The sequence below is a fragment of the Bubalus bubalis genome, chromosome 8 (genome assembly GCF_019923935.1).
Source record: "Bubalus bubalis isolate 160015118507 breed Murrah chromosome 8, NDDB_SH_1, whole genome shotgun sequence".
NCBI classification, from domain to species: domain Eukaryota; kingdom Metazoa; phylum Chordata; class Mammalia; order Artiodactyla; family Bovidae; genus Bubalus; species Bubalus bubalis.
Window position 1 is genome coordinate 105,048,920 of NC_059164.1, and position 22,838 is coordinate 105,071,757.

Here is a 22,838-nt window from a genome sequence, read left to right on the forward strand (position 1 = left end):
AGAGCCCTGCGTTCTGGAGGGTGAGCTGTCTGCCATCTACACAAAGGCTCCCTTCTCTCCTGCAGAAGGCCCTCCATGGATAGGGACCCCTGATAGAGTCCCAAACCATAACACCTCTGGCCAAGTCAATCCACACGGTGACTCTATTCTATTCTAAAGTCTCTATTCTATTCTAGAGTCTTTAGAGTGTGGGGATTTTTTTTTTAAAGCTGCGTGTGACAATGCCCTGGAAAATAGTTAAAAGATAAACACATCCCAATCTAGTATTTTAATGCCTTGCTTATTGTGAAATAAACAAGCCTGCTATAAAGTGGATGGTTTGGCTTAAGGTTTCACATGGATCCTCCAAACAAACACCAGCACCCCCGGGATCCTCTACACAAATGCCAGCACCTCAGGACTCATGCCCTACATGGGCTCAGAGGATAAGAAGGTTGCCGCTGCCCCGTAGGGGGGTGCATTGCTGGGAGCTCAGCAGGTGCTTGGCTTCTGTGCCTCTCCTTTTCAGGAACCCCTGCAGCCAAGACTGTGGTCTCCCATGGCCGAGCAGCACGGAGCTTTGGGAATCAGAGAAGGACTCCCCAGCAAGGGTCCCAGGGTGGAGTCCCCACAAAGGACAGCAAGAGACCCAACCTGCTTTGGGAAGCAGGTTGAGAAATGTGTCCTCTGTCTTCACCTGTTCTCTTATCCTGTAATCCAGCTCATCTGTTCTCTGATTTGTCCTGTTCCCACTCAAGGCTAGAACCTGAGCCCTACCCTGATCAAAGTCCCACATCTGCACAGGCCCTTGCTCTCAACCCCTCAGGCAGCCACCAGGCCCCTGCACCCCTCACTGAGGGCTGGCATGCTGGGCTGGGTGCTTACTTTCTTACCTGCTCTCCCTCCCTCGCACTGAAATGTCCTTCCAGGTTTCCCATCTCAACTTCTCACTGCATTTCCTCTCCACAGTAACACTTGTAGGGTTATTCTTTTTGTTTTGTTTCCTTTGGTCTCTTCATCCCCCATGTTTTCATCATTAGGCTCAGAACTATGCCGTGCAGAGTCCATGCCCCCAGATTGTGGCTCTGAATTGGCCGTCAGAGAGGGGAGTGGGTCCCACCCTTCTGTTGGGATCTTCACACCGGGCCTAGGTGTCCTGAAGCCTGTATTCTCCCAGGGTCCCTCTGCAGCTTGGGGGCTGGGAGTCTGCACCCCTCAGGACACACAAGGGCCAGTCCTAAGAGCATCACATGTCCATGGGCACTAAGGCTCCCTCCTGTGGGGGCGCTCCTGAGTCTGTGGGTGCTGCCCAGGACTGTGACGTCATCACAGGATCTCCTCCCTGGGGCTGCTAAGGACCAGATGCCCGACTGGCAGTGGCTTCAGCCCTGCCAGACACCACCATGGACAGCAGGCTCTTCTGCTGGGTGATCCTTGGTCTCCTGGGAGTAAGTGCGTTCTAGAGGTGTGTGGGAAACTCCCATCCCATTCCCTTGACCTAAAGGCAGTTCCACACCTTTGCCTCATTCTCTTCCTGGCCTCTGTGCCCTCCCACAGGACGCTTGGTACCTGGTGTCAGCCAGAGCCCTCGCCACTACATCACACAGATGGGATGGGATGTAACATGAGGTGTGACCCTATGCCTGGTCATTTGTACCTCTACTGGTACTGACAGACCCCGGGAAAGGGCATGGAGTTTCTGATGTCCATCTACGACAAAGAGCCTTCAGAAAAGGCACACTTTATGGAGGATTTCTTCTCAGCTGAGATGCCCGATGGCGTGTACCTCATTCGAAGATGCAGCCCGCACAGCTAGGGGACTAGGCTGTGTTCCTCTGTGCCAGCAGCTCGCCCACAGCCTCACAGAGATGTTTCCTGCCCTTTCACAAACTCCACAGTGTCTCTTTGCCCTGCTCAAGGCTGCAGTGGATGGGGGTGGAGGTTTGGGAGGCTGAAGCTGCTTTCCATTTGCACAGGTCAAAATCAGTTTTAATTTGCAGAAGAAGACATGTTGCACAGGACATCTGGGGCTGTGGTATTCAGGAAAGGCTCCCAGGCACCACAGAGTATGGCCATGGCTCCCAGCAATGGGCCTGACCTGGCCAATGAATGACCTGGAGAGCCTACAGGGCAACCTCTGTATTCTCTTCTGCTCTCTGTTTGTGTTATTTCCTATTTTGCAAAACATGCCTTCCTTCTGTCTTTGAGTGGAGACTGGCTTACTGGAGAGGAGAGGGGAGAATTGCAAAGGAATATCCAGGAACCTCCAACTGGGAACTTTCCAGAAGACAAAAGATCTCAACAGCAGAGTGAGTACTGGTGGGAGAAGGATGTTCTGGGACAGAAGGTAGACAAGGCAGAAGCACCGTGGGACACTGCTGGCCAGCATAGAGAGTTTCTTTGGCCCTTTGTATGTGACCTCATGCTCTTGGGCTTTCAGGGATCTGGTCCAACAAGAATGTCACCACAGAGGACAGACTCGGCAAGAGCAAACATGCACAGGGCCTCCTATGCCCAGAGCTGCTTGCTCTGAACCTGATGGGTGAAGACAGGACTGACTTCTCAGAGGCTAAGACATGAGGGTTCCTGAACAATGCCCTGGAGAGACTGAAAGTTTGCGGCTGTGTGCCATGAGCTACGTTGGGATTCATGACCTCCGGAGGAGAGGATTTTGATCCGGGGCCAGAGACGAGCTTGATCACTCAAGGCTTTTGTGTAATAAAGTTTTATTAAAGTATAAAAGGGATAGAGAAAGCTTCTGACATAGACATTAGAAGGGGACAGAAAGAGTGCCCCCCTTGCTAGTTTTTAGCAAGGAGTTATATATCTGCCAGGGCTTCCCTAGTGGCTCAGCTGGTAAAGAATCTGTCTGCAAAGCAAGAGACTTGGGTTCGATCCCTAGGTTGGGAAGATCCCCTAAAGAAGGGAAAGGCTACCCACTCCAGTGTTCTGGCCTGGAGGATTTCATCGGCTGTATAGTCCATGGGGTCGCAAAGAGTCGGACACAACTGAGTGACTTCACTTTCACCACAATTTCTATATTCATTTACACGCTGCTGAACACTTACATTGTTCTAGATTTTGTCTGTGTGTATAAAGGGCCAATAAGCAGTGTTCTGATTATAATGCTTTTATGTGGACATATACTTTCATTTTTCTTGGGTAAATACCTAGGAGTGGGCATGCTGGGTGGTATGATAAGTACTTATTTCACTTTATAAAAGTGAGTACACTATTTTCCCAAGTGGTGATACCATTTAGCTTCTCACCAGGAAGGTGAGTTCTAGTTGCTTCAGTTTGTGCTGGAAAAAAAGTAGAATGGTGGGGAAATGAAATATGGTGATTTAAAGGAGCTGTGACCAGCACTACAACCAGTGGGAAATACCACACAGGAAACCTGGAGGGCTCCAGAGAAGATGGAGGTGAAAAAAAAAAATCCAGGAAATTACTGGAAGCTTCCTGCCCCAGATGACAATGTAAACACTTCCAGTTTATTAGGAGGAGGCACTGTGGAGGCTCTCCTCGGTCGTTTGACATTGTTGTGCTAAATCCATGGCTTAAGCCCAGCTGTGTTCACTGATGACTGTGTGCTTAGCGAGACCTCACGTGGCCCTGTCCCGTCCACTTCACAGCCCCCCGATGGTCAGGTCCTTGCTCTTTTCAGGTTATGAGGAGGATGAGGTCTTTGGGTTGAACAGGGTGCAAGGGCACTTCAGGTGAATAGACAGACCTGTTGGAAGCAAACTGAAAAGCAAGGTTGGTATAGTGGCTATAATTTTGACATAATTAGCAGTGTGGTGGTGGTTTAGTCGCTAAGTCATGTCCCACTCTTGCGACCCCATGGACTCATCTGTCATGGGATTTCTCAGGCAAGAATACTGGAGTGGGTTGCCCTTTCCTTCTCCAGGGGATCTTCCCAACCCAGGGATCGAATCCACGTCTCCTGCATTACAGGCAGATTCTTTACTTCTGAGTCACCGGTTGATCCTTTAAAGCAGCTGTCCTCAACCTTGCTGGCATCAAGGATCAGTTTCATGGAAGACAATTTTTCACAGATGGAGGGTGGGGGGATGGTTTCAGGATGATTCAAGTGCACTTCATTTCTTGTGCACTTTATTCCTTCTATTATTACATCAGCTCCACATCAGATCATCAGGCGCTAGATCCCAGAGGTGGGGGACCCCTGCCGTACAGCACCACCCACATCTCCTTTAGAATCTATGAAACTCATTGGGTTTTCATAATTTTCTTGAGGAAATCAAAGGCAGTCTTAGCTTTTTGGCCAGGTAATGTGACAGGGTTAGAGAAGACCAGGGGAATGCAGATCCCATGGGCATGGTCAGAAACCCCTGGAAGGGCTTTGAATTTTCATAGTTTTTGGAATTTATAAGCTCTGGGAAATTTCACTTAGTTTTCAAAGGAGAGCTTCACAGATCTTATCTGGATTATTAGCTGAAATGTTGTTTTGGAGGAAAATAAGGGAAAAAGTTCCTTGATGATAGGAGTCATTATTTCAGGAAAAGATGGATATATACTAGTTCCTACTGGAACAAAAATTTAGTGTTTACATGAAACATTGGCTTCTCTTAGAGAATTTGATAACTTGAACCTCCTTCTCCATAATACAACATTTTGAAATGCTGATATAAAATAAACTAGGTGGGCTGCAGGTTAAGAATTCCTATTAATTGGCCTTACATTTTCTTACATGGTAACATCTTCTATATTCTTATTTATATTTCAGATCTTCGTGTAGTATATTTGTTATGCTTGTTTTAAATTGTTAATTAATTGATTTCAATGACTCACTTTCTGGGGTTACATATGGTACAGTTAATTTTGTTTTTTCTGGTCCTTTAGTGGTATCTCATACCCAGCTATTGATTTCTGCAATAAAAATGCAGGTCAGATTGTCTCAAAGTGAAGAAGGGGTCAGGCAAGAGCAAAATGAAAATTATTTTCACCAATTGTTTTCTCACTGCTGACCTGGACTCACCCCTCATCTTACTCATATTCCAGCCCCAAAGAGCTTCAGTCTTCCCAGAATATTCTCTTGATTTTTGATGAATCTCTAGTGCTCACATTTACCTCTTGCCTCATCAGGTTCCCCTATGAAGGAGCCAGGTGATGCAACCTAGGTGATGTTAGGTTGCAATTTTAGAAGGACCCAGAAGCCAGTGGCTCCACATTTTGTCCATTGTTACAATATCAGTTGGGCTTCTCTTGTCTAAAATATAATGACTGTTTATTATAGGGCCTCAGGCATCTCTTAAACAATCTTCTGAGTTTTTTTCCTTCAAATACTTAAGTTTTGACTGGCAATCTTGCAATTTTTTCTAATTGATGCCAAAAGATGCCAAGTGTTCCATAAAGCAGAGAAATACACCTTCCTTAGTGTAATTTATAGTGATTGCTCATATTTCTATGATTTTGTGTAGAACCTTCTCCTTATCTACTATCAGAAACTCCATAAGACACATATGATGCTACTGTGAAAGGTTTTAATGAGTTACGTGTACACAAAATTGGTAAAAAGTATTCAGTTACAGGACATTGCCATGTGGGCTTGAGTTAATTTGATCTGACTCATATCCATGAAGATTCACTCAGGGTGGAATTTCCCTCCACTGGGTGGATCTTGTAAGAGGTCTGGTCACTCTTAGCTTGCTGGCACATCAGCTGGTCATCGATGACATTGATGTACTGCCCAACAGTGTCACATGCGGCTGAATCAGGGATCTCTTCTCAGTGGTTCTTGGAGGGCTTGTTGCCTTCAGACTTGGAAAGTCAAGAAATAGATTCCATTAGAATATCTATATTCACTCTATATAATTCACTATAAGACCAAGTCACAGGTAATTCAATGTAAATTATCTCCAACGGGAGATACTGGCTCTGGAAATGAGTCCTTCTTAGATTCTATTTTCCCAAATCCCTCTATTAATTTTGTTATTCTGCATGAATCCATTAGTATCCTTTCTGGCATAATAGTTACAGAAGGTTAGGATATTTAATTTCCTACTTGAGCATCAAAGAAAAGTCTAGAGAAATATGATCATTTATCTATACACATTTACTCATATATGGGCAAATGGGCATTGTATGAATATTATTATCAATGAACAGAGGCAAAAAGAGGATTTCTAAAAGAGACAGGATAGAAGAGATTTGCCAGAAACAAGGGGCATTATTTTCTTATTCTGGGCTAAGCTGATTAGTGGGAACATTGCAAAAAGGCCTATGTGGTGTGCTTTGAGTAAGTTGTCTGCAGTCATGAAAAGAAAACCAAGTTTAGTGTCTCACCTAACCTAAGCCAGGTTTGTACCATTCGCCTCATCAAAAATGCTTAAAGTCAAAACAGTTCTTTCATGGCCACATTTCTTTTTTGCTTAAAATACAAAATCACAAGTCATCTAGGGCTGGTTTCTATATGATCTGTGTGTGTGTGTGTGTGTGTGTGTGTGTGTGTGACTTTAGGAGAAACAAAGCAAAAGCTCCCCCCACCCCCAAAACAAAGAACATACTGCAATAGGCAACCAGTGAAATAGTTTCTAATTTAAACACATCCCATGATTATTATCTCAGGGCAAAGTCACCCATAGGTCTCATGGGGGCACTGTGGACTGCCAAACTCCAGAAGTTTCTGGGGCAAAGCAAGCAGATAGAGCTAGTGCCTGGGACCAGGAGGGTTAAAAAAACAGCATTATGTGGTGCTGTTTCCCTCTAGAAGACTTAATAGCACAGACACTAATGTGCAGGCTTGCTGTCCCAGCTGGGAGCCATGAACTTCAACTATGCAGTGCTGAGGGAGCCTCTGAGGTTGCAGGAAAAGTGAAGGGTATGGAGCTGGGAGAGGGCAGGGACAGGTAGAGAAACACCTGCCTCAAAGGGAAAGCAAAGGAGCCATGGGGAAGGGCTGCTGCTGCTGCTGCTAAGTCACTTAAGTCGTGTCCGACTCTGTGTGACCCCACGGACGTCAGCCCACCAGGCTCCCCCGTCCTGGGATTCTCCAGGCAAGAACACTGGAGTGGGTTGCCATTTCCTTCTCCAATGCATGAAAGTGAAAAAGTGAAAGTGAAGTCGCTCAGTCGTGTCCGACTCTTCGAGACCCCATGGACTGCAGCCCACCAGGCTCCTCCGTCCCTGGGATTTTCCAGGCAAGAGTACTGTGGGGAAGGGCGTGTGGCCTAAACCAGCCTCGCCTTAACTAGCACATTCAGCTCACATGTCATCTAAGAGACTTTGCAGGACAGAGCAGGGTTCCTGGATCAGCTGACCTGGACTGAGAGGTCAGATTCCTGGGAACCAGCAGAGGCAATAACATCAGAGCAGTGACGTCACTGCCTCACCTCCAGTCACAGGAAGGAGGCCCAGGACACCAGCTCTCAGAGAATCAGAGCTCTGAGCAAGGAGACGCCTCCCAGCTCTGGCCCTCCTGCCATGGGCTGCATCCCCGTCTGCTGTGTGGCTCTTTGTCTCCTGGCAGCAGGGGTATTTGGCACAGGAGTGGCTTCTCTAAGCCTTACTTTGCCTGAATCCAAGACAGCATCGGGCTCTCTCCCACATTCTTTCTCAGCCCCAATCTTCTACCCCACAGGCCCTGTGGATTCTGGAGTCACCCAAACCCCGAGATACCTGATTAAAGCAAGAGGACTGCGAGGGACCCTGGGATGCTCCCCTGTCTCTGGCCAACCCCCCACCACCCAGGGTATCTTGGTACCAACAGGCCCTGAGTCAGGGGCCTCAGTTCTTCTTTGAGTTTTATGAAACTGCAAAGAACAAAAGGCAACTTCCCAGATCAATTCTCAGCAAAACGGGTTAGTGACTCCTGCTCTGAGCTGAACATGAGCCTCTTGCAGCTGACTGACTTGGCCCTGTACCTTGGTGCCAGCAGCAACCTCAGAGCTGCCAGATCCATGAGAGCCTGGGGACTGCAGTGGGAGAGAAAAATGACTGGGGGCCCTGGAAAGCAGTCCTGGGCTCTCGTGCCATGCAGGGAGGGACAAGAGAGGTCAAGAAGATGTGTTCAGAGGACGGGCTTACATCACCAGGTTTGCTCCGAAACGACCTTCCTTGTCTGACATTGGATGCTACCAGGGGAGAGGAAGGGTTTGTCATTTACTAACTGGAGGTTTCCTTTTTGAGGAAGAGAGTGCCCGCCTGGGGAACAAAATGACATGATAAGTGTGTGATTCTAATAGCATCACAAGCGTTTGATTTGTATACTTTAGGGAGAAGACATTGACATATGGGGAAGGTCCAGGGCAGAAACTACGCATGAAGTGGTTGAGAATAGATCTAGAGCTGCAAAATGAGTAAAAAAAGAAGAAGAAAACAACTGTGTTATTCAAAATATCTCTTTCCTCCTCCTCCCACAGTCTTGAATCACCAGTGTTTCTAACAACCTGCACCACCTGGGGCCAGCCCAGGTGAGGACCTCACCACGTAGATGACGTGAGGATGGTGTGTGAAACCCAGAGTTGACCTCACTTATTCCTTCTAGACCTCTCTCCCTTGCCTGCGTCCTCTGGGCACGGTTCAGTGTCTCCCACAAACAGAAGAGGGCATGGCTCCGCTGGTTATAAACAGGCAGAGGCTCTCCAGGTCAACTCTGCTTCCCTGGAATCCCTTCAACACCCAGATTCTATTTGCTTCAGATCACTGCTTTGGGGCCATCTCAGGATGCGATGCGCTCTGTGACCAAACTTTGCTAAATTCCCTGAAACACAGATGCATCTTAAATCCTCTGCATCCACTCTCACTCTCTTCCCACGGCCCCACGGGCCCTCTCTCCTCCCCACACACGACCAGGTACTACTCATTTTTCAGGGCCTGGCTCAGACCTGCCTTCCTCTTTGCTTCTTATCCTGACTTTCTGCGGGGCTATACTATTAACTAGCTTGCTCGTGCTGTGCTGTGCTTAGTTGCTCAATTGTGTCTTACTCTTTACAAATCCGTGGACTGTAGCCTGACAGGCTCCTCTGTCCATGGGATTCTCCAGGCAAGGATACTGGAGTGGGTGGCCATGCCCTCCTCCTGGGGATCTTCTCAGGCTGCCGCAATAAACACCAGGCTGTGTGGCTTAGACCACACACACTGATTTTCTCACAGTTCTGGGGCCTGAAACCCAAGATGCAGGGGCTAGGGTTGGTTTCGGGTGAGAACTCTGCTCCTGGCTGGGAGGCAGCTGCCTTCTCCTTGTGGCCTCACGGGGCCTCTCCTCTGGGTTTTCACAGAGAAAGGGCTCTCTGGCATCTCTTCCTCTCACATGAGGACGCTAGTTACGCTGTGTTAGAGTCCCACCTGCATCATGTAATTCATCTTTAACCACCTTTCTCAAGGTCATAAGTTCAGATACAGCCTCACGGGGGTTTAGGACTTCAACAATTGAATTTAGGAGAGACATAAGTCCTTCTATAAAGACTGTCTTACAACCTTTACTTGCATAGAAAAAGCCAAGTATGTAAATATATAACTGATACTCTGACACTTGTGAAAGGGGTTAATTAATGCCCATTTACATAGAGTGGCTCAGTGGTAAAAGGTCTGCTTTCAATGCAAGAGATGCAGGAGAGGTGTGGAAGACGTGGGTTCCATCCCTGGGTGGGGAAGATCCCCAGGAGTAGAAAATGGCAACCCAGTCCAGTATTCTTACCTGGAAAATTCCATGGATAGAGGGGCCTGGTGGGCTACAGTCCATGGGGTCGCCAGGAGTTGGACATGACTGAGCAGGCACGGATATATTGTATACAGAGCTGCATGGAGTTTTTGGGTTTTTTTCCCAGCACAATTTAGACATTTATCCTAGTGTGTGAACAACTGGATTCAAGTCCAGACTTCCAGTTTGTGTGAACATTTCAACATTTTCTTTTTGCCTATGTCTATGTCAGTGTTAAGTCTTATCAGAATATTCCACACTGAACACTCTTCTAATCAAAGTATACTCTTTAGTACAGCTCCCGGTGAGTATACTTAAAGTGATTAGAGTAACATAGTATGGTTTCTTTAAAAAACTGTGGCTTATAATTAAATGTGGGTGTGAATCCAAGTTGCCACTCTCTTGCAGTTTCTCTAAGTCTCCTGAGTCTGACAATCTCAGAAGCTGGAGTTGGGATTCTTTCTGTTTCTTCTTTGTATCATCTGTACAGTTGGTTTATACTGTTGTCTTAGTTTCAGGTGTACAGCTCAGTGATTTGGTGATGCACATATACACATACACGTATAGAAGCGGAAAACACGGAAGCAGTAACAGATTTCAATTTCTTGGGCTCCAAAATCACTGCCAATGGTGAATGCAGTCACAAAATTAAAAGACACTTGCTCCTTGGAAGAAAAGCAATGACAAACCTAGAGAGTATATTAAAAAGCAGAGACATTACTTTGCCAATAAAGGTCTGTCTAGTCAAAGCTATGGTTTCTCCAGTAGTCATGCGTGGATGTGAGAGTTGGACCATAAAGAAGGCTGAGCACTGAAGAATTGATGCTTTTGAACTGTGGTGTTGGAGAAGACTCTTGAGAGTTCCTTGGACTGCAAGGAGATCAAACCAGTCCACCCTAGAGGAAACCACCCTGAACATTCACTGGAAGGACGGATGCTGCACCTAAAGCTCCAATACTTAGGCCACCTGATGGGAAGAGCTGACTCACTGGAAAAATCCCGGATGCTGGGTAAGGTTGAAGGCAGGAGGAGAAGGGGATGACAGAGGATGAGATGGTTGGATGGCATCACTGATTAAATGGACATGAGTTTGAGCTAACTCTGGGAGATAGTGGAAGACAGAGGAACCCGGGCTACAGTCCATGGGGTCGCAAAGAGTAAGACACAATTTAGTGACTGAAAAGCAACAACAAAAATACATATATGTGTATGTATATGTTTTCAGAATCTTTTTCCTTATAAGCTGTTAGAAAATACCAAGTATAATTCCCTGTGCTATGTTGTAGGTCCTTGTTGATTATCTATTATCTATTTTCTATATTGTAATGCATATATGTTAATCCCAAACTCCTAATTGATCCCTCCCCACTAAGAGTCGGACACGAATGAGCGACTTCCCTTTCACTTTTCACTTTCATGCACTGGAGAAGGAAATGGCAACCCACTCCAGTGTTCTTGCCTGGAGAATCCCAGGGACGGGGGAGCCTGGTGGGCTGCCGCCTACAGGGTTGCACAGAGTCGGACACGACTGACGTGACTTAGCAGCAGCAGCAGCACCTTTCTCCTGTGGCTCAGGCAGTAAAGAATCTGCTGCAATGCAGGAGACCCAGGTTCCATCCCTGGGTTGGGAAGATACCCCAGAGAAGGAAATGGCGACGGACTCCAGTGTTCTTGCCTGGGTAATCGCATGGACAGAGAAGCCTGGTGGGCTACAGTCTATGAGTCAGACACCACTGAGCGACTAGCAATTTCCACTTTCACTTTTCCCCATTGGTGACCATGAGCTTCTTTTCTATGTCTGTGGGTCTATTTCTGTTTTGTAAATGAGTTCGTTTTTACGTACTTTTTTTTAGATTCCACTTGTAAGCTGTATCATATAATATTTGTCTTTCTCTGCCTTACTCCATTAGTATGATAATCTCTAGGTCCAAACATTTTATTGAAAATAACATGATTTCATTCTTTTTGTGGCTGAATAATACTCCACTGTGCATATATATAATATGTGAGTGTATATATATATACACACACACATACTATCTCTATCTATTCATCTGTTGATGAATATTTAGGATGCTTCCATATCTTGAGTATTGTAAATAGTGCCATGAAGAACACTGAGGTCCATGTATCTTTTAGAATTACAGTTTTGTCTAATTTTATGCCTACAAGTGGGATTGAAAGATCATACAGTCACTCTATTTTTAGTTTCTTAAACAGCCTCCATACTTTTCTAAGACTCATTTGAAAAGACCCTGACGCTGGGAGAGATTGAGGGCAGAAGGAGAAGGGGGCGACAGAGGATGAGATGGATGGATGGCATCACCGACTCAATGGACATGGATTTGGGTGGACTCTGGGAGTTGGTGGTAGACAGAGAGGCCTGGCGTGCTGCAGTTCATGGGGTCACAAGAAGTTGGACACGACTGAGCGACTGAACTGAACTGAACTGAACTCTTCTAGTAGCTGTGCCAGTTTTCATTCCCACCAACAGTGTAGGAGGTTCCTTTTTCTCCACACTGTCTCCAGCATTTACTACTTGTAGACTTTTTAATGATGCCTATTCTGACCCGTGTGAGGTGATGCCTCGCTATAGTTTTGACTTGCATTCCTCTGATAATTACTGTTGTTGCCAAACTTTTCTTGTGCTTGTTGGCCATCTGCATGTCTTCTTTGGAGAGAAGTCCTCCTAGGTCTTCTACTGACTGGATAGTTATTTCAAGATTTTATAAGTATAGAAATAAATCGGTTCATATATATAAAACCTCTTTATAAAGTACACTACTTAGAATTTGGCAATACTTAATTTAAACATCAAATCTGGAAATACATGGTTTCTGATTAATCAGAAGGAGCTCTGAATACATGTTTCCAGGATGGTTTCACTTGAGACCACCAGAGTGTTTATTTTATGGCCTGTACTATTTCATGTTAGCAAACTACCGTGATAGCAACGGTGGAGCAATTTTTTTTTCTTAGTCGAAGTGTCTCTTCATACAATCTTTTACCTCCAGAGGCTGAGTGGATTTCAAGACCAACCCTAATTCAGCCAGGCTGGGGAGGCATAAGAACAGGAGTGTGAGTGTCTGTGTGTGTGTGTGTGTGTGTGTGTGTGTAGGGGTTGTCCTGAGGGCTGTTGGGAATTTCTATTCCTGCTTTAGACCTAAAGTGCAAATCCATGAGACTGTGGACCATTGGCCACTAGGAGCCACTGTGGGTCCATGGTAAGCAGGCTGCCTGGGAGGGGTTGAAGAGGCACCCAAGAGAGCTGAGCTTAAGGGAACCTTGACTACATGCATACATCAGGGAACAGGTTTGAGTTCCCGCAGTGCTTCCAGGACACAAGGAACCAGCTCTGACTCCTCACTGCCCAGGGGAGTGGGGACATCCCTGGAGCTTCAGGATGTACTCTGGGAGACCCTGCAAAGGAAGTGGAGGGTGAGGGGTTCAGCTGGCTGGTGAGGGCTCGGTGATGAGTGTCAGGAAGGAGCAGAGAGATGAGAAGAAGTCATATTTTGGACATATGGAGACATGGGGAGAATGCACACTTCACACCCACCCTTTGCTGAGCAGCTGTGCAGGATAGGGAAGGGCATAGAGGAGCCACCCCTGGGTCCTCCCAAGGGGTCTAGTGGACAAGGGCAGCCTGCAGAGACAGAGAGCAGTGATGTCATAGGCAAATTCTCCAATCAGGGAAGCAGGAGGGTCAGCACTTTACACCATTCACCCCAGGAGCCCCGCCCCCAGCTAGTGGTAGTCTTAGGCTCCTATGCTGCCATGGGCTCCAGGCTCCTCTGCTGTGTGACTCTTTGCCTCCTGGGAGCCGGTGAGTCCTGGATACAGCGTGGGAGCTTCTGAGATGCCTTTGCCTCCCTGAGATAGAAGCCTGGCAATGAGGGTTGCAGCAGGAGGCTTCCCTGTGCTCTGCCCTTAGCTTCCATCTGTCTCCTTCTCAACAGGCCTCGTGGATTCTGAAGTCACCCAGACCCCCAAATACCTGATCAAATCAAGAAAGCAGCAAGTGACTCTGAGATATTCCCCTGACTCTGGACACCGCTCTGTGTACTGGTAGCAAGCAGGCCCTGGGCCAGGGCCCCCAGTTCCTCGTTCAGTATTACCGCGGACAAGTTAGTGGAGGAGAAAACATGCCAGATCGATTCTCAGCAAAACAATTTAGTGACTTTCACTCTGAGCTGAATTTGAGCTCCTTGGAGCTGACAGACTCAGCCGTGTATCTCTGTGCCAGCAGCCAAGACACAGCCCTGCATGATCAGGTGCCTCTGGGACAAAAACACTCCTGCCCCAGCTCAGGAAGTGGCCTTGAGGGTATTGGCTGCCAGCCAGCCAGGCCCAGGCTCTGGTAGAGTGGACAGATTTTCCCAGACATTCTTTCTTTGCTGTGTTTTAATGCTCACAAAGATCATGCAAGATAAGTATTATTTTAATTGTTTATACACTCGAGGGGAACTGACTTGCCTAGGTCTCATACTCCATTACTGTCAGACAAGGAATCAGACTCACGTCTGTCCTCAATACCTGTGATCCTTGCCCCCCTTAGAACTGTCCCCCCATAGAACAAACATATGTATACGTGTTTTAAAGGAGTAGGTTCACATAGTTGTTAAGGCTGGTAAGGCCCAAAACTGGATATTGGGCTGGTGGTAGAGACACAGGGAGAGCTGAGTTTTAGTTCTAAAGCTGAATAACTAATGGTCCAGTTTGAAGGCCATCACCTGGACAATTATCTCTTACTTGAGGAGGATCAGTCTCTCTGTTCTATTCATGTCTTCACTGGTTAAATGATGCCCACCAACACTATGAAAGGTCATCTGTTTACAATGTTACAATGTTAATCTAACCTCATATTAAAGTCTATGTGTTTCCATGTTAATCTCTTCCAACAACACCCTCACATAACACCCAGAATAATGTTTAAATAAATATCTGTGGCATAGTCAAGGTGATATATAATAATAGCATCCCACCATGTTCCACTGTTGTATAACTACTTAATAAGCAGAAAGTCCCTGGCACATAACAACACTCTGGACTTCTTGATTCCCTTTGCTAAACTCTGACAGCCTCTTTTACCATTTTCTAGGTACAAAGGGAGAAATGGACATATATTACCTTGAAATCCTGTAGTTGAGGGTATCAGAAGTGACAGGAAAAAAGTATTTATGCCTGATGAGTCATCACATGAAATCAACAAGAGTGTGTAATATATATGCCTCCTCAGATATTTTAAAATGTGAATTATATGTGTGTGCTCAATTGTATCTGACTCTTTGCGACCCTATGCACTGTAGCCTGCCAGGCGCCTCGTCTATGGGATTCCCCAGGCAAAATTCTGCAGTGGGTTTCCATTTCCCTCTCCAGGAGATCTTACTGACCCAGGGATCAAATCCACATCTCCTCAGTGGCAGCTGGATTCTTTACCCCTGTGCCACCTGGGAAGCCCTACAGTTAACCTTTAACTCACGTGTGCTTTAGGGTTCCTGAGATATCCACAACACCGTAATCAAAACTTTGTGTATAACTTCACATTCATCCATGTGTTTGTGGGATTCCAGGTCAACACATTCAGCCAGTCAAATTGGGCAGTACCTTCAGTTCAGTACAGTCACTCAGTCGTGTCCGACTTCTGAGACCCCATGTTTGACTGCAGCATGCCAGGCTTCCCTGTCCATCACCAATTCCCGGAGCTTGCTCAAACTCAAGTCCATGGAGTCAGTGATGCCATTCAACCATCTCATCTCTGTCGTCCCCTTCTCCTCCCACCTTCAATCTCTCCCAGCATCAGGGTCTTTTCCAATGAGTCAGCTCTTCACATCTTGTGGCCAAAGTATTGGCATTTCAGCTTCAGTCCTTCCAATAAATATTTAGGACTGATTTCCTTTAGGATTGACTGGTTTGATATCCTTGCTGTCCAAGGGACTCTCAAGAGTCGTCTCCAACACCACAGTTCTAAAGCATCAATTGTTCGGCACTCAGCTTTCTTTATGGTCCAGCTCTCACATCCATACATGAGTAATGAAAAAATCATAGCTTTGACTAGACAGACCTTGGTTGGCAAAGTGATATCTCTGCTTTTTAATATGCTGTCTAGGTTTGTCATTGCTTTTCTTCCAAGGAGGAAGAGTCTTTTAGTTTCCCTTATTTATTAAAACATCCACACATAAATGGACCCACTCAGTTCAAATCTGTGTTGTTCAAAGTTCAGCTGTAAATACCATAAACAGTACACACTGTATAATAGACAGAGTATATGCATGTGCCATGCAACATCCACCCTATTACAATAAAGAACATTTCCATCACCAGAAAGTTTCTTCAGGTCCCTTTCCCATGCCTCTCTCCTTTCCTGACTACCAACAATATGATACCTGTTGCTAGAGATGTGTTTTACTCAGGCATCTTTTTACTGAAAATATAAGCTCTATACCCATTAAAACAATTCCCTTTTAGGCAAGTGTAAAATATTGAAGAAAGTTAGGAGCTCCTGGAAAGTCTTATGGTTCCAGAAGTGCTTAAAACCATGTGAACACCACATCCATGTCAGGGACTATCCTGTCTGGAGATGGATGGTTTGATAAAATGACCATTAAAAGGTCATGCCAGCTGCTACAAGCTATTTTTGTAAAATTTATTTCCTCACTTTCATAAATTTGTCCTCATGAACCCATTCCCTGAAATCACTTGATAATGATATTTTGACAAGAAGTCATCAATTCGCAGAAAATGATGAGATTCCATGAGACGCACACATAGCTGGGTTTCATACTCACTCAGTGTGTTCCCCCCGGCAAGACCGTGGACACTAGGAATTTTGGTGAGAGACCATTCTATGTTGAGACACAGGTCCCCTTTGCTTCGACCGTAAGTATCCAAGACACAGGCCTTGAGCTGCAAGGCCGCTCTTTCTCTTCTGGCGTGGCCTGGGCATGAGTGTCCTGTGCTGGGTGCCCTGCTGTCTTCTGGAAGAAAGAAGTTCTGAGCATGGATGTGGAACCACTCGTGGGCTTGCCAGACCCAGGTCAAGTCTTGCTGCTGTGGTCATAAATTCAGACTCCTTTGCTGCTTCTGACTTTTGTTTCTATGCCTTTCTCTCCCAGGTGCCAGGAATGCAGCATTACCCAGACCCCAGACATGTGGTTGGGATCAAGGAAAACCAGAACATCAGGAGGTCATTCCAGGTCCAAAACCATGTAACCAGGACCAGCTGCATAATTTGCAGGGTCCATGTTTCAACTGTTGTTGAGTGTTTGAAGATCACAACAGCAGAGCATTGCATCAAGTACGGGGTCCTTCAAAGTGGGGGGTTATGTGTAACAGGATACTTTGGGGCTCTGTGATATCTGTTAATTAAGATCAGGCATGCTACATAAGGGCTTCCCTGGTGGCTCAGATGGTAAAGAGTCTGCCTGCAATGCAGGAGATCCAGGTTCGATCCCTGGGTCAGGAAGATACCTTGGAGAAGGAAATGACAATCCACTCCAGTATTCTTGTTTGGAAAATCCCATGGACAGAGGAGCCTGGTAGGCTAGATCGAGTCCATGGGGTTGCAGAGTTGGACACGATTGAGTGACTAACACTTTCACTTCCGTCTATGCTACTTAGGGAGTTACTTGCATGGAACGGCTGTCTGAAATAAAAAGGAAGCAGTTTTCATTTGCCCCGAGTCTGCCACCTCCTCCCAGTCCCTTCCGCATCTGTATTCCTTTGTGTTCCCACGTCACCCACGGTGCTGAGCAACCATCTACTCTCCTCAGAGAAAGGTGGGTTAGAGCTGTGCTGCTCCCCCCATTCAGACACGGGAAGCATGTGCTCCGGTGAACATGAAGGAGCTGTAGCCGCATTCAGCAGGTGCCCAGTCTATCAGCCAATTGGTAAGAAATAGACTCAAAGGATTCCTCAAATGTCCATGAGCCTGCCGCAAGGCTGGGGAACCAGATACCAGAAGAATCAGGTGGAAGGAAAAAAAAAACACAATGCGATCAACTAAACAAAGTAGAAACGGACACTTGAAGGCACAGGTGGGACGCAAGAGTCATAAAGGCAGCAGAGGCTATGAGGACTTTTCCCCAAGAATCCAAACTAAGAAATCCCATTACATATGTAAAGTAGAGAGCTAGTGGGAAGCTGCTGTACTGCACAGGGAGCTCAGCTCTTTGCTCTCTGAGGACCTAGAGGGGTCAAGTGCAGGGCTCAGAGGGAGGGAAGTTCAAGAGGGAGGGGATATATGCATACTAATGGCTGAGTCACGTGGTGTACAGCACAAACCAACACACTTTGCAAAGCAATTAGACTCCAGTTAAAAATAACTTTAAAAAGGCTACCTAAATATGTGGATAAATAAGACAAATATAAGTTTAATGAAGAATTATCTCTGGAACAAAGTATACATAAAGTTGCAAACAGTTTTACAGGTTACAACTTGTAAGGCTGATGCCTGTTGATCTGGATGGGTCTTCCTGTTGTGAACAGTTCTCTCAGGTTCATTTCTGATTTGAGCCTCTGGGGGAAGGGGCGTGGCCCCTGAGTGACAAGTTGGCTCTGGAGCCTGGCAGGGAGAGTGACATCTCAGAAGGACTCCCTGGAGAGCCCCTCTCCCCTCTCATCCACACACACACCAGAGGGCCCTCTGCAACCCCACCCCCGCCATGAGCCCCTGCCTCCTGGGCTGTGTGGTCTTCTGTCTCCTGCAGGCAGGTGAGTCCTGGGGGGCAGGGGCCCCTTCGGGGTGCCAGCAATAAAGCTGTCCGCTGTGACTGCAGCATCGGTCCTCCTTCTCCACAGGGGCGGTCCATGCTGGGGTCACTCAGGACCCCAGATTCCAGGTCGTGAGGTCAGGACAGAAAGCGACACTGAGATGCACTCAGGATCTGAAACACGGTTATATGTACTGGTACCGAGAAGACGTGGGACGCGGACTGAGGCTGATCCATTACTCAAATGGCCCTCCCGACACACAGACGGGAGATGTAACCGAGGGCTACAGCGTCTCCAGACCAAGCACAGAGGACTTCCCTCTCACACTGGAGTCTGCCAACCGCTCCCAGACATCTGTGTACTTCTGCGCCAGCAGTTACTCCACAGCGCTGCAGGGTCACCTCCTCTCTGTGCAAAAAGGCAAGGCAGCCCCTTGCTTGTAGGCTCCTAGCACCAGCAGCCTCAGGGCTTTGCTGCCACGTGCCTGCAGTGTGACCCTGAGTGTGTGGTCTGTGCTGGCCTGGACCTCACTCCAGGCCATGTGGATATGTGTCCACCATCCATTGCTGTCTTTTCTCTGTATCCTCCCTGTGAACCAGGAGTTTCCCCCGCTCTGACTCCTAGTCATCACCTGAGCCTGAGACCTCCAGGAGGGAAGGTTGTTTGTAAACTAGATAAAAAGAGGCCTTCGTGTCCCACCTCAGGCAGCTCATCGCTGTCTCTCTGGAAGGTTCTCCCCCAGCCTGGCTCTCGCGTGCTCTCTTCTCTTGCCCACCTTTCCTGGGTGGGTAAGTCACTCCTCTCCCACCTTCCTGGCCCTTTCTACTCCAGCCACATTGTTCCTCCTTCATCTGAGTCACGAAAGTGAAAGTCGCTCAGTCATGTCCTCATCTTTGCGACCCCATGGACTGTGTAGTCCCTGGAATTCTCCAGGCCAGAATACTGGAGTGGGCAGCCTTTCCCTTCTCCAGTGGATCTTCCCCACCCAGGGTCTCCTGCATTGCAGGTGGATTCTTTACCAACTGAGCTATGGTCACGTCCCTTCCCAAACCACAAGGTAGTTTTTAAAGTGGCCTGTCCACGTGATCTGCTTTGAGCAAGCTGTCTGGAGTCATCAAAGAGAAACCAACTTCAGTTAATTACCAATTATCCAAAACTTCATGAGTCCACTGAACGAGGACAGACTGTCTTTGTGTATTCTCCCCCAAGCCCCCCGATCTCCTAAGCATCTCACCTAACATAGGCCAGGTTGGCCCACCTTCCTCAATAAAATCTCAAAGTCAAAATATATCCTCCATTGCCTCATGATATCAAGATTTTATAAGTGCAGAGATAAATGAATCCATATATATAAAACCTCTTTATAAAATGCATTACCTGGAATTTGGTAATAAGCTTAATTTCAATAGGAAATCTAGAAATATATGCATCTGATTAATCAGAAGTAGTTATGGAATACATGTTTCCTGGCGGATTCACTTGAGATCTTGAGAGTATTTACCTTATGGTCATGTATTTTCATCTCAGCTAACTACTGCCCCTGTAGTGGTGCAATAATTCCTTCCTTCTTAGTAAAAGTGTCAGATCGCTCAGTCTTTTACCTCCAGAGGATAAGAGTGGATTTCAGGATCCACCCTAATTCTGTCAGGCTGGGAAGGCAGTAGACCAGGGGTGTGTATTTGTGTGTCTATGTGTAGAGGGGTTGCAGGTGGGGTTGTGGGGAATATCTATTCTTTTTTTGCTTTAATTGTGTCTTTTAATGAAAGCTCCAACTCATATGTGAACACAGCCAGTTAAAGCACAGCACAGCAGGCTTGTAAGTTTAAATTCCTGCAGACTTTATTAGAATCACAAGGAGGGCCGCTACTTAAAAGCTTTTTCCGTTTAAGACTACCTTTGATCTTTAGAGTATACTTTGGCCAGGCAGGGGAGGGGAAATGTCTAGAGCCCAACAGATTTCTCATTAGCCCAACTTTCTTACCAGCTTGTTTCCATTTTACAGCCCTAGAAAGCTTAAAGGTCTTCCATGACACACTCATCATCTCGTGAGGCCTAAGGCCCAGAGCACTCTATAGCTGTTATCACAAAAGGAGCGCTTAAGGAATGTACTTATCAGATTAGGAGTAAGAGTTGGTCCAGTAGTTTCTCTGCCGTGCCTCTCTCAACACGCACTTCTGAGTAGCATTCTCCCATGCACGACAGGAGCAGGATGGGAAAGAATGAAACGCAAGAGTGCTGAATAAGCTAGTCTGTTACATCCCGCAGAAACTTCAAGGAATCACCCCCACCAGCCTACCCAAGATCAACTAAAGAGGCCATCTTCAACTCTAGATTATTTGAACAAACGTTAATTAATGCACCCTTCTCCAAAGACTTCTTTCTTTAAAGGAATGGATTTCGAAGAGAAAAAAAAAAAAAAAAAAAAACATGGGCAGAGAAGTATGGAGTAGAAAATAAATACAAATGTAAGCCATTTTGCTAATTGCTTTATAACCACAACAAACCAGTACAGAGAATGCCCCATACAAAACCCAATAAAGGTTCAAAGATGGAGGTGTTCCCTTAGGCAGGGCTGAAGACTTCAGTCTCTGGTATTTGGACGTTAGGCTGCAGTCCTGGTTTTTGGATGGATCACTGGGTGTGTGGCACAGTCCATGCTTTTAACGAGATTTGAACAGGAGATTGGCCACTTGGCCCAGGTAGAAGCAGATGAAGATTTTGGTTTCATATGTCACATAACTACAGAAGTTCCTCCCCACGATGCAGTGCCAGACGGGGTTGTACTTCTTGTCAGACTCCTTCTTGATGTGGGCCGCCATGTCCTTCTCTGTATTATACTTCTCCAGTGCCTGAGTAGCACACTCCACTGAGTCCAGTTGCATCTCCTCTGACATATCGGCATTCTTGATCACAGCCTTTCAGTCACACATGCTCACCAAGGAGCAGGGGCTGGCCTTGGTCTCCTGGGGAAGGTGCTGGCCAGGCTCACACCTGCATAGCGAGGCGGTCACTACCAAAGCCATGAGTGTCTAAATTTCTATTCTTGATTTAGACAGAAGGCACAGATCCGTGAGACTGTGGACCATGGGCCAGTAGGAGGCACTGTGGGTCCATGGTAAACAGGGTGTGCTGGGAGGGGTTGAGAGCCACCCTGGAGAGGGCAGCTTAAGGGAACCTTGGCTACATGCCTGCATCAGGGAGCAGGTTTGAGTTCCTTGAGTGGTCCAGACACATGGACCCAGCACAGACTCCCCACTGCCCAGGGGAGTGGGGACTTGCCTGGAGCCTCAGGATGTGTCCAGGGGGCCGTCTCCTGCAGCAGCATGGGGAGTGGAGGGTGAGGGATTAGTGTGGCTGGTGAGGGCTGGGTGATGAGTGTCAGGCAGGGACAGGAAGAGAAGAAAAAGGCATGTGATGGGCATATGGGGACATGGGGACATGGGGACAGTGCTTACCTCACACCCACCCTTTGCTGAGGGGCTGTGCAGGACAGGGAAGGGCATAGAGGAGTCCACCATGATCCTGCCAAGGGGTCCAGTGGATCAGGAAACAGCCTGCAGAGACACAGAGCAGTGACATCATAGGCAAACGCTCCAATCAGGGAAGCAGGAGGGTCAGCACTTTATATCACTCACCCTAGGAGTCCCACCTCCTGCCAGCAGTGGTCTTGGGTTCCTGATGCTGCCATGGGCTCCAGGCTCCTCTGCTGTGTGACTCTCTGCCTTCTGGGAGCAGGTGAGTCCTGGACACAGTGTGGGAGCTTCTGAGATGTCGTCGCCTCCCTGAGATAGAAGCCTGGCGATGAGGGCGGCAGCAGGAGGCTTCCCCTGTGCTCTGCCCTCAGCTTCCTTGTCTCTTCCCAACAGGCCTGGTGGATTCTGGAGTCACCCAGACTCCCAAATACCTGATCAAATCAAGAAAGCAGCAAGCGGCTCTGAGATGTTCCCCTCACTCTGGACACTTCTCTGTGTACTGGTACCAACAGGCCCTGGGCCAGGGCCCCCAGTTCCTCGTTCAGTATTACAACCAGAAAGTGAGTGGAGAATCTCACCTCCTGGATCGATTCTCAGGAAAACAGTTCAGTGACTCTCGCTCTGAGCTGAACTTGAGCTCGTTGGAGCTGACGGACTCTGCCATGTATCTCTGTGCCAGCAGCCAAGACACAGACCTGCATGAGCAGATGCCTCTGGGACAAAAACACTCCTACCCCAGCTCAGGAAGTGGTTGCCAGGGTGTCAGTTGCCAGCCAGCGAGACCCAGACCCAGGTAGAACTGATAGACTTTCCCAGACATTCTTTCTTTGTATGTTTTAATGCTCACAAAGATCATGCAAGATAAAGAGTATTTTAACTGTTTATACATCTGATGGGAAGTGACTTGCCCAGGTCTCATATTTCCTAACTGCCAGACAAGGAATCAGAATCAAGGCTGTCCTCAATACCTGTGTTTCCTGCTCCCCATCTTTTAAAGGAGTTCGTTCCACATAGCT

General features: G+C 47.1%; 1 pseudogene and 2 gene segments (V, D, J or C); 2 read left to right on the forward strand and 1 right to left on the reverse strand.

Moving 5' to 3' along the window:
* Positions 1–18,161: 18,161 nt before the first annotated feature.
* On the forward strand, positions 18,162–18,805 carry LOC112586422. The segment is given in 2 exon segments: positions 18,162–18,349; positions 18,437–18,805. Coding segments are annotated over 2 exon segments (405 nt in total).
* A 2,059-nt stretch (positions 18,806–20,864) lies between these two features.
* On the reverse strand, positions 20,865–21,279 carry LOC112586578 (annotated as a pseudogene).
* A 619-nt stretch (positions 21,280–21,898) lies between these two features.
* On the forward strand, positions 21,899–22,619 carry LOC123334618. The segment is given in 2 exon segments: positions 21,899–22,084; positions 22,216–22,619. Coding segments are annotated over 2 exon segments (453 nt in total).
* Positions 22,620–22,838: the final 219 nt, after the last annotated feature.